At 35.8% G+C, this 12,832-nt stretch overlaps 1 protein-coding gene across 1 annotated transcript in view; it reads left to right on the top strand.

Annotated features, from left to right (window-relative positions):
* LOC148955972 (uncharacterized) overlaps positions 1 to 12,832 on the top strand; it is a 325,370-nt gene that overhangs the window by 73,739 nt on the left and 238,799 nt on the right. The window contains exon 4 of the mRNA XM_089093393.1: positions 8,025 to 8,678. Within this exon, the coding sequence (XP_088949519.1) occupies positions 8,025 to 8,606 (582 nt within the window). The 3' untranslated portion in view covers positions 8,607 to 8,678. The remainder of the gene's footprint in view (positions 1 to 8,024; positions 8,679 to 12,832) is intronic.

The raw sequence follows: 12,832 nt of genomic DNA, 5'->3' as shown, positions 1-12,832 counted from the left end.
TACTATTTTTGATAATAGTTCGGATACGAATGATGACCTTGCGGACAAAGGTCAGACTGGGTTAAATGCTGGGAAAAGTAAACGAACTGCAGCTAAGCTTGCATGAAAATGAATCTGTTCAATTTATAATTCAAACATTGGGTGATGAACCTGTGAGATCTATTTAGGGGCTATGGGCTGGGGGTTAGCTGACCCTTTTTGTTTTAGTTTAAGTATAAATATATTTTAATTTTTTGATAGATTTCCATTTATATTCTGTGAGAAGGCGTGTTCCAATCAATATAAGCATTCGATTTTGTTTATACGCCATTGAATGGAATTGTTTATTTAATATGTGAGTTTTCTTTTCCTATTCATTTATATTTTTTCTTTTGTTTGTTTAGTATGTTTTTTATGTTGATGTAAGAAATTTTTTTGTTTTTCCGTTGAGAAAGGCTCCCGGATGTGGGGCCGAAATATTCGGAGTATTTTTGTTTAATTAAGTGTTTTGTATTCACTGCCTTATAGAAATTAAAACTCGTTTTTCTTGTTTAATTTTTTGTAAATGGAAAAGCTGTGTGGTCTAAGAAATTATTTACAAGTGAATGCATTATTTATATGCTCTTGTATTTTGACGAGGTGAAATAAGACATACATATTGGATAAACATACTTCTTTACAATTGGGGATTATGTAAGTTTCAACGGATATCACATAAAGGAAAACATATAGGTTTGATAAAGTCCGTCATAAATGATGTTAGTCTCTATCTGCTTGCTGTTTTCTACTAGTTTGGGTACAAGGTACTTTTTTCCCTTTGCTAACTTTCTTTAGTCTTACCAAATCTTTTCCATCTGCCTCTTCGTTTTCACTTTTTTGGGACAAAACGGAGATGGCTATTGCACTTTTCAGGAGCTGAAGTCCAGCAGTCGCAGAAGCCAAAATGGTTGGGCCAAGAAGTGTTGTGATAGCTTTCCTAGTCATAGTTGTCTTCACTGGCTGCGTTTCTTCACTGGATTGAATCAGATGGCTAACTATTATAAAGTTGCAATTTTTTCCAATGCGCTTGATTCTTAGGCTGCTTATGGTCTGTACGGAGAAGATTGTGTGTCTTTTCTTTGTGTTTGTTGTGTTGAAGGTAGAGGTGTAATGCCATTTATTTGCTGTTTTTGGTGAGCGCCTCTGCTGCTTCCCAAATCTCTATTGTGAGGTTGACTCACGCTCTCTTTCGGGGGCTTTGGTGTGGAGTGACCTGGTGTTTGAGCTAATTCTGTCAGTCTTTGAGCTAATTCTGAATTAGGAATTCTTGCTGCTACCACAGAGTACGGAAGTCTCCTTTGGCCTGACAACCTTACTCTAGCAAATCTTTTCTGATACGAAAAACAGATTTGCTTTTGCTGGGAAGAGTGCCCGTATGTTTTACAATTCTTGCAGTAGGTTCTCGTGCTGTGCAAGCATCTCGATTGTGACCGTTCCTCCACATTGTGGACATGCAGGAATCGTTTGCCTGCAGTTATTTTTGGTAATGCCTTGCATCAGACAAATAGTGCACTGGAACGGTTTCGGTTTGAATTGTTGGTACCAATCTTTTTTGGCCGTACAGATACAAATCAAGTTTTATCTCATTTTGGCTGCTAATTAGGACAGATTTACTGTCCACTAGATCACCATCCTTCTTTTGTCGAAGTCTAGTTATAGTTGCTGGTTCTACTAGCTGTCCGGATGCATCTAGTAGCTCAAGCTGAATTTATTCATTAGAAAGATTCAGGTCAAGTCTATATACCACATATTTGTAGAGGGCCTTTCTTATTACAATTTTAAATTTGACTATGTTACCTGAAAAAGATAACGTGTTAGACTTTTGAATCAAAATATTTGTAAGATTTTCATTTTGAAAAAAAATTTCCGCCATACCTGATCTAAGAAGACACACATCAAAATTAGCTTTTGCAGCCGAAAATATTAATTTCCTTAAATTTAAGATCTCTTCTGGTTTAAACGGCTCTCCATTAGTTTTCCTTATCAAAACTGAGATAGGATCTGTTTTTGTTGTGTTTTCTTCAATAATTGGGTGTGTGTTTTGTGAATATCTTGATCTTTTTCTTGGTGGTGTAGGTTGAGATACTATCTGAAAATTTATGTTCTTAGTACCTTGAATTGTTTTCTCTTTTGCAGCTGTTTGGTTTTTACGGATACTAGCAGGCTTCACAGAAGTTGCTTCAAAGAATTAGTGCACAAACGAGTAGGGTTTTAAATATGCTGATGCAAGTAATATACATGTAAAGTTTGTAGGAACTGATTTTCAAACGACTCATCAGAAAGTTGTGTTGTACTTGAGGTCTAATCAATATAGGGTAGGCTAAAGTCACCAACTACTAGAAACTTAGAACTAGACAAAGAGACAGTGGGCAAATACTGCTACATTAAAGGACAAGCTATAGCCCATAGTAACTGGAATCCGGGTTGCAATAGTAGCTTGCAACCTATCTGGGTTGATGTGGTAGCTAGAACCTAGTAAGAAACGATCACGCCCCAAAGTAAAAAATGAAATAGTTACATTGAAAGACGATCATTGGAGTAAAAAACTATCGCATACATTGGAACAAGTTGGCTACTTGATCATTGGAGGTTCGTCTCTTACTATTTCAAAGAAGAAAATACCGTAGGCTTTTTCCTATTTTTACAATAAGGAACGAACTGTAACCCATAGTAACTGAAGTATTAAATCAAACAGTTCATGGTCATAATATCAAGTAACGGACCGATATTGTTCATCATAAATGGTATTTGTCAATTAGTTATTTTATGTAGTTACCCGGGTTGCAGCGGTAGCTAGCAAACTAGTAAGAGACGATCACGTTCAATGTTAAGAAATTTAAAAACACAGAGCTCTTAAAAAAGGAGTCAAATCAAAACAAAAAGCAAACCATTAAAACCGCCTTGTCCGAAATCAAACAGTTCGTGGTAACGAACTGTAAGTAAGGAACTGTAATCCGGCTCAATGGTAACCGAAACTCTAGAAAACGGGTTTTTGATACCAATAGATACATCAAAAGATTCAGATTTTAATGCTGATTTTAAATATATAGCTTTCATCAAGTTTAGTGCTACCCATCAAAAGTTACGCGCCTGAGAATATTTGGCTGATTTTCAAAAATAGGGGGAAAGACCCCCTAAAAATTATAGAGCCTTAATGAAAATCGCACCATCATATTCAGCGTATGAGAAAACCCTACTATAGAGGTTTCAAGCTCCTGTCCACAAGAGAGCGGACTTTTGTATTATTTGCCACAAGAAAGATCATGGATGCCTGTTTATTTATTTTTTTGTTTTTTGTTTTTTTTCCCAGGGATGATCGTATCGACCCAGTGGTCCTAGAATATCGTGGGATGACTCCGTGGAACGGAAATTAAAAATTCTAGTGCCCCTTTTAAGTGACCAAAAAAATGAAGGGCAACTAGGCCCCCTCCCACGCTCATTTTTTTCCCAAAGTCATCCGATCAAAATTTTGAGATAGCCATTTTGTTCACCATGGTCGAAAATATGGTAACTATGTCTTTTAGGATGACTCAATCCCCCGAAGTTCCCGGGGGGAGGGCTAAAAGTTATGAACTTTACCCAATGTTAACATATAGTATTGGTTATTGGGAAGTATACAGACGTTTTCAGGAGGTTTTTTTTCTGGTAGTAAGTGGGGGTGGTGGGTGGGTCGGGGGTTATGTTGGAGGATCTGTCCATGAAGGAAATTTTCATGGGGGAAGGGAAATTGCCTTGAAGGGGGTGCCGGACTTGCCAGCATTATTTATTGGTTATTGGGAAGTATGCAGACATTTTCAGGAAGGATTTTTTTTCTGGAGGATGGGGCTGGAGGAGGGGGTTACTCGGAAGAATCTTTCCGTGAAGGTAGTTTCTTTGGCGTAGGGGACATTTCTATGAAGGGCGTGCCAGATTTCCAAGCATTATTTAAAAAACGTTCAGAAATTAAATTTAAAAAAAAAACAAGTTTTTTTTAACTGAAAATAAAAAGCAACATTAGAACTGAAAACGAATAGAAATTATAACGTATATGAGGGGGGTCTGCCCCAAGTCAATACCTCATACTTTACGCTACAGTTTTTTTAGTGCTTTCAAAAGAGCTATCTATTCTAACTAAACGGCATGTGTGATTCAGGTGTTTGTGAATTAAATTTGTTTTTAACTTTTAACTAAAAGAGCAAGTCATTAACTACGGGGAGAACCCCATCATATACGTAAGAGTATATACTTAATAAAAAAAAAACAATAAAAAAACAAGCGAGGTGGCTAAATAGTGACCTACACTTTTAAAAACGGAATTTTGATGTCAATAAATGTATTAAAAGAATGGGTTTATAATGCTGATTCTAAATATATAAATTTTATTAAGTTTAGTATTATTCATCAAAGGCTAAGAGCCTGAGAAAATTTACTCGATATGTCAAGAGGGGGGAAACATCCCCTACAAGTGAAAGAATTTTAATGAAAATCACACCGTCAGATTCAGCGTATCAGAAAACCCTATTACATAGGTTTCAAGCTCATATCTGCAAAAATCTGCAACTTTGTATTTTTTGCTAGAAGAAAAATATACAAATATAGAAGTTAGTTACGTAAGTAATTTGTAAATTACGTCATAACCAAATTTAGAGACATCCATTTAGCAAAAGAAAAGTAACATTTTTATGCAAATTTTGTTTACTTATTCAATGACGGTGAGCCAAAATAAAAGTTGCATTAACTAAAAAACAATCGGAAATTAAATAAAAAAACAAGTTTTTTAAACTGAAAGTAAGGAGCGACATTAAAACTTAAAACGAACAGAAATTATTCCGTATATGAAAGGGGCTGTCTCCTCCTCAACGCCTCGCTCTTTACGCTAAAGTTTGACTTTGTCTCATAACTTTATTTTTTAAAACAATTAAAAACTTTAGCGTAAAGAGCGAAGCGTTGAGGAGGGGACAGCCCCTTTCATATACAGAATAATTTCTGTTCGTTTTAAGTTTTAATGTCTCTCCTTACTTTCAGTTTAAAAAACTTGTTTTTTTTATTTAATCCGGGTTGCAGCGGTAGCTAGCAACCTAGTAAGAGACGATCACGTCCAATGTTAAGAAATATAAAAACCCATAGCTCTTAAAAAAGGAGTCAGATCAAAACAAAAAGTACACCATTAGAACCGCCTTGTCCGAAACCCCTGTATAGGAAACTTTCTGTCCCTTGGCTTGAACAGCAAGGGAAATATATTGGCTTGAAAATCAAGAAAATTGACTTTAACCACGTTAGTCTCCCCAAACGGGATATTTTTTTTTTTTTTGTATCCAGAGATAGCTTGGCACTGGAACATCGTAGAGGGTTGTTCAATAGCTGATTTTAAAGGAAATTAATTGGGTTAAAAATCTATAGTAACTAAAATAAATTATTTATAAAAGAGAATAAATTTTTCCAATAAAAACTGTATTTTTGATGCAGTGACGTCATAATTACTATATAAGAAACGTCAAAACTGTAAATGGTCTCATTCATGAATACATAATGGCTATATCAAAGCAAGCTACACGCAAGTTAAAAAATCAGTACTAAAAAATCAAGAAAAGTGGCAGCTACTACAACATTCTTCTTAAACGGGATATTTTTTTTCTCTTTTCTTTGTTTCCAGTATAATAAAGATCAAACTCTTCCCTATACTAACTTGCATACGCAACTTCACTATAGTTAAGATTACAGTATTTATATTTTTTTTTATTTACATTAAAAGACGATCACTGAAATAACAAACCATTCCATACATTGGACTTAGTTAGCTACTTGATTGTTTGAGTTTCGTCTCTTACTATTTAAAAGAAGAAAAAGCCGTAGGCTTTTTCCTGTTTGTATTTATAGTTAAAAAACGAACTCAAGTCCAAAGAAACTGAACACTGTGGTTCATTCATATTATCTTCATTATTTTAGCTAGAATGTAAATAAACAAGTTTCTTTTTTAAATTTTAAATTGAAAATATAGTAAAGAACGAACTTCAGTCCATATTACAGTAAAGAACGATCTCTCGCTCATAGTAACTGATTTGTCAATTAGGTCTTTTTATACATAATTATCCATTATTATATAAAACACAGTAATTTTTGGGGGGATTTTATAAAAAAAGAGTCAGGTCAAAATTATAGTAAAGAACCAACTATAGCCTATAGTAATTGAACTACAATCCGGGTTGCAGCGGTAGCTAGCAACCTAGTAAGAGACGATCACGTCAAATGTTAAGGAATATAAAAAACCATCCGGGTTGCATTACAATAAAGAACGAACTCTTGCCTATACAAACTTGTATAGTGGGAAATAAGGATCGATCATAATATAATAAAGTATAATAAAGATCGAACTCTTCCCTATACTAACTTGCATACGCAACTTCACTATAGTCAAGATTACAGTATTTATATTATACATCATTATAGATTATAAAAGGTTCAAATGTTCGAAGATTATAGAGTTAAAAATTTTCCCACACCGGGAATCGAACCCGAGCCTGTTAAGTGAAAGTTAACTATCCTAGCCACTAGACCATATGGAACCATAAAGATCTATGATTTAAGAGCCATATGCATATTATTATTTCACCATACCAATAATAATAAGGCCAAAACAAAATCGTCGACTTGCAACCTTACTTTTGACACATTAGTTAAATCTTCATCAGGCTTAAAAAATTTTTTGCTATCCGGGTTGCAGCGGTAGCTAGCAACCTAGTAAGAGACGATCACGTCCAATGTTAAGAAATATAAAAACCCCTAACTCCTAAAAACAGAGTCAGATCAAAATCGTTTTAGGTTTGACTTATTATTAGAACATTAAATCGTTTTATTGAACATTGAATCATGGTTGCGACTTCTGCCGCAACCTGATAAAGAACAAATTTCTTGCCCATAGTAACCGAAAATTGAAAAACTTATTTTGAAGAAAACTTCAAAGAATTGCCATTTGAAGCTGATTCAGCAATGTTAACCATCGTTTCGATTGATCTTAAAAGTAAAAGTTTATTTCGAAAACAAATTTATGGAATTTCGAAAAATCGCCTGAAACCGCACGATAATTATGTCGGTTGAAATGAAAGGCTCATCTGTGAAGTCACCATAGCCGAAATCCTTATTTCGAAGAATTACCGTCCTCCATCTTGGGAAACAAGGAAAAACGCTTTTTCGCATCAGAAGCAGTGATGTTTGTTTGTTTTTTCGTCGCCACTTGTGGGGCATTGAAATATCATAAAGAGATATTTAAGGGTTCATTTTGAAGCTAATTTTGTGTATAAGTGCTTTTGTTAGTAATAAACGACAATATTAAAATAAAATGCATTTTTTTATATAAATAAGAATACTAAAGTCATTGGTCTCTTAAATTCAATCCTATGTTTTACTCGAAATGTTGTTTCTTTATAGGCTGTATACCTTATTGATAAAAAAAAAGCTACACTGATGCCCTATTCATAAATGCTTGTTAACAAGTTCTGTCAAAACATCGAAATGTATTTAATCAAGTCTATAACAACGGATTCTGCCTGGACCTGTGACTGTATGGCAGATTTTCTGGAACTTTTATAGGTGCGAGTAAATGTCTCCTTATCATACTTAATTATTGGCCCTTCTAGCAAAGTTTAACTAACAATAAACTACAACTTACAACAAAATTGACAATACAGTAAATATCTACTGTTCAATCTACAGTTTGCGTTAGATCTTTCACTTGGTTTTTGAAAGGAGGGGAAAGGGATCCTCGGGCTAGTCTAAGAGTTAATTGTATTTAAAACTGCTAGTTTTCATATTAGCCCACCCCCCGCTCTCAGTAAATCCACTGATACCAGCAATATTAAAATTCTCAATCATGCATTACGGTGTGATTTGAAGAAAGTTGTGAATCTGAAGGGGGATCGAGAAGCCACACTTTCAATGTGACCTGAAAACAATGTGACGCATCCAATGCGTTTCTAAAAATGAACCTTCGATTCAATAATTCTGTTCGTGACATATATATTTATTTACAGGTTCTGTCGGAATTTCGAAACTTATCTAATTTACTGGAATCGAGTAAGTCTCCAACGACAGATTCTGCAATGGCCTGTGATTATACTGCAGATTTTCTTGAACTTCTAGAGCAACAAGTAAATGTCTGTTTATTACGCTTAATTCTTGACACTTTCAGTACAGTCAATGATCCTATTGAAAATGCTCTGAAAGGTGAGAAAGTTTTGCTAACCTTGACTGAGCATAAACTACACCTTGCCGCAAAATTGACAATACAAGCTACATCTAGTGTTGAATCTATAGTTCGTATCAGGTCTTTCACTTGGTTTTTGCTGCACGTTGTTGGAGATCTTCAACGGCTTTTTGAAGATAGTAGAAGAGATGAACAAAAAATTGTGTGTCTTTTGAGACTTTGGAAAAGTGAGATAGCAAAGCTCGTCAAAGAAATTGAGGCATTAGTAGACCCTTGTGCTTTCGCTCAAGTTGTTGAAAGGACATTGAGGAAAAGAGGAGAGAATATTAAGGCAGTTGTAGCGGGAAAGAAGACTGGTAGTTTGAAAATAGAAAGCAGGTCAATTATTTCTGAGATGTCCTATTTTTGAAATTTTTGACGAGGGAAGGAATAGTTGATGCTGCTAGTTTGGAACAACTACCTGCTGCAGATGTGAATATTGGTAAGCGTTTGTTTTTCAAAGTTTATCGCATCGTATCATGGGTGTGAACATTAATAAGTTTCAACTTAATTAATAAGCATTTTTGAAATTTTAACGAGGAGGAATAGTCAATTCAACTTCCTGCTATTAAGCTCAATACTGGCAAGCTTGTGTTTTTTGACGTTTGTTGCATTCTGCCAGGGATTTGAATAGCTTTTGTATTTGATTCTGGATTATTTTAAATTTTTTGACGAGGGAAGTTATAGTTGATTTGGTACTTTGAAGATCAAACAAGAGCCAAGATAATAAAGGGGGAGGAAATCCGATTATGGATATGAATATTTTCATTTGTGTTTCTTGAATTATCTTTGTGGAGTGTTTTACAGGAGAAGGAGTGTTTGTTGTTGTTACTTTTGGAGGGCTTCCTGTTATAGTCCAGTAAATGTATGGAAAAAATCGATCATTTGGGACCAAATTGCAATATAAATGATTTTTACACCATTTTGTAGAGGAAAAAATTCTCTACGATATAACAAAAGTCCCCAAGAACCCCCTTCGTGGAACAGGGTGAAAACGGGGGGAAAGGAAAAAATCCAGGGGAAAACTCGAAAATCTACGACCGGTAGTTTTTGATGCTGAGAATGGCATTCCTGATGCTCTTGGGTCCAAGAAGATCGAATATTCGTTTTTTTTATTGCTGTGTAATAAGTCGTTCCCATGCTTCCCCACTTAAAGGGGGAAAAGAGGGGGTTAATAAAGATCTTGCACAGCAGTCTACAAGACTTGTTTTCTGGGGTTTCCCAGTGCGAGAAGAATGAATATGTTACCTTGATTGCTCTGTCATTAGCCTTTCCCCCCGTTTTCCAGTTACAAGGGAAAAAGAGGGGGAAATCAAGATATCCTCTGAAAGGAAAAGATAGTCAGACGGCTTTACAGAATCTGGAGACGAGACAAAGGTCTATCAACTCGGTTTTAAAACCCTTTAACTCCTTTTTGACGAGAGTTTAATATCCCATTCTTTCGTGCTTTCTTTTGCTGTTTGCTGGAGATTCACTACCTACTGGTAGGTTCAATCGGTCCAGCAATAATGCAGGCTTGCCGTCCCTGATCTTTGCTTGCTCCTTTACAAATATACTTTGGAATCCAGCTACACCAGCAATCTGGTTCACGTTTTCTCATCTTTCTTGGAGCGATCGGGCACTTGATGACGGAAACAGGAATAAAAGAATTGCTCGAATGCCTATATGCCGGTAACACCATTAAGCATATCCTTAGCGGTAAGGCTGTTTCAAGAGCCATGAGAACGCACGAGCTTATAGATTCAGCATTGCATATTATTCTCATTTGCAAATCGTATGATTTCGAATGCACAGATGACATACCTGTGAGTCATCAAGACTTTGCAGAAGCTTCGGCAATATTTATGGCTACTGAATGAGGAAGTAACCCTTGAAGACGCATCCAACGCAGACGTAGTGCGTTGAATTCAAACACGAAAAATAGAGTTTCAAGACACGCTGCAGAACAACAGGACTGCAGAATATGGCTTCAGTATTTAAAGGCTTTAAAGGCTTTAGTAGCATTTTTGCGCAGTCCTGTCCATACGACAACTGCACTCAATTGCGCAATATATCGAATGGTATGGCAGCAGCAAGGGATGTCAACACGGATGCAGCAAAGGCGATAGGAAAAGGAATTCTGAAGTCAATGGACGACACCGATGACAATCGCTACATCTTCAAGCGCAAAAGCAAACCGATTATGATGGCCTATTAAGGCAATATTTCCGAAGCTGACGATAAGAACATAAAAATTTGCGCAAGTCTTCTGTTCCTACGCCTTGCAGCAGCGGCAACTAAAGCCGGAGGGGAGATGGAAGAAACTCTCAGATTTGAACTCTCAAGCTACCCTACTGCCCTTTTTGTATCGTCAAGCCTGCCGCCACAGCCAGGTAAAGCGGAGCTAGTGAAAACCATTTGTAAATTAACAAAGGCAGAACCTGTGAACGTCCTATCAAAAGAGCCAAAAAAATACGTGATCGATGGTGGGTGGCTGCTTCAGCATATTATAGGCAGCGCGATCGCGCTGCCTAAGAAAAGAACGATGTTGGTACCCTATATTATTTTTTTTTTTTCCATACCAGGGCACATCGTATCGAAGGAGTTGTCGTGAAACTTCGAAAAGGGCTCATTCGATTGGAAATTAAATTGGCTAGTGCCCTTTTTAATAGTCAAAAGTGACTGGATGGCTACTAACACCCCTTCCACGCCCACCATTTCCCACAGCACATCCAATCAAAATTTTGAGATAGTCAATTTGTTCAGTGTAGTTAATTTCCAGATTGAAAATATGTTTTTGAGGAGGACACTCCCCCACAACCTTCAGGGCAAGGGTTTTAAGAATGCATTGGGGGCATATAAGAACGATGTTGGTACAATGTATTATTTATTTTTTTTTTTTAGACTAGGGCACTTTGTATCGAAGAAGTTGTCGTAGAAACTTCGAAAAGGGCTCATTAAATTGGAAATTGGAGTGGCTTGTGCCCTTTTTAATAGTTGAAAGTGATTGGAAGGCAACTAAACCCCTTCCACGCCCACCATTTCCCAAAACACATCCAATTAAAATTTTATAATAAAGAACGACATCTAGCCCATGTTAACTGAAATATAAATTGGGATTATGTAATTTTCATCCGTATCTTGGCTGAAGAGATGGCTGAAACCTAGTAAAGAACGAACCATGGCACATATTAGACTAAATTAGCTGCCTGACTCTCTAAAGTTCGTCTCTTACAATTCCAAACAAGAAAAAGCCATAGGCTTTTTCCTGTTTGTTACATTATATCTGGGTTGCTGTGGCAGCTAGTAACCTAGTAAGAGACGATCACGCCCCATAGTAAAAACTAAAGTAACCCATAACTCCTGAAAAAAAATTCAGATCAAAACAAGAAGTACACTAGTAGAACCGCCTTGTCCAAAATTTCTATATAGAAAACTTACCGTCCCTTGGCGTGAATAACATGGAAAATATATTGGCTTGATTACATTAAGAGACGATCATTGGAATAATAAACCATTGCAAACATACATGTTGCAGCGGTAGCTAGCATCATATCAAATAAATTCTCTAAAAGTAAGGTGCAATAAAGAACGAACTGTAGCAGAACTATTAGCAGAATTATATGCTCTACTAAATGAACCACCGATGATTGTATATTATCTGGGTTGCATTTATTTACATTAAAATTATATTAAGGAACGAACTTCAGCCCATAATAACTAAAATAAGATTATAATTTAAAACTCAAACAAGTAGTTTGTTTTTCTTGCTATAAATTAAAGTAAAGAACAAACTTCCAGCCCATAGTAACTAAAATAAGATTATAATTAATACTAAAGATTGATTAATGATGTCATAATCGTAGGTTGTAGCCTGGTCGTCTCTTACTATTCCAATTAAGAAAAAGTCTTAGGCTTTTTCCTGTTTGTAATACAGTAAGGATTTTGGTATCTATCAGTAAGGGAAGGAGTATTAAGCTAGATCGATCCTTTATGTAAAACAAACAAAATATAAAACTAATTTTAAAACTTTCTTGTATTGATCTATTTATATAAGGATTACATTAAAGAACGAGCTTTTATCCATATTAACTGAAGTTATATTATTTACAATAGGGAACGAATTGTAACCCATAGTAACTAAAGTATTAAATCAAACAGTTCGTGGTCATAATAAAGAGCCGTCTAATGGCTCATTTTAGAGGAAGTTGCTGTTTATAGAAACCTTTTGTAATTAATCCAGGTTGCAGCGGTAGCTAGCAACCTAGTAAGAGACGATCACGTCCAATATTAAAAATATAAAAACCCATAAATCCTAAAAAAAATTTCAGATCAAAACAAAAAGGACATAATTAGAACCGTCGTGTCTGAAGCCCCTGTATAGGACACTTTCTGTCCTTTGGCTTCAACAGAAAGAGAAATATAGTGGCTTGAAAATCAAGAAATGTGGCAGCTACTACAGCATTCTGCCTAAACGGATTCTTTTTTTTCTTCCTTTTCCAGGGATAGCTTGGCACTGGTGCATCGTAGAGAGTTGTTCAATGCCTCATTTTAAAGAAAATTAATTGGTTTAAAACCCTTTTGTAGCTAAAATAAATCATTTTTAAAATATAATAT

This window comes from Artemia sp. Qi Xiang Cuo, chromosome 1, assembly GCF_049724085.1.
Source record: "Artemia sp. Qi Xiang Cuo chromosome 1, ASM4972408v1, whole genome shotgun sequence".
Classification (NCBI taxonomy): domain Eukaryota; kingdom Metazoa; phylum Arthropoda; class Branchiopoda; order Anostraca; family Artemiidae; genus Artemia; species Artemia sp. Qi Xiang Cuo.
This window is presented reverse-complemented; position numbering and strand designations above follow the sequence as displayed.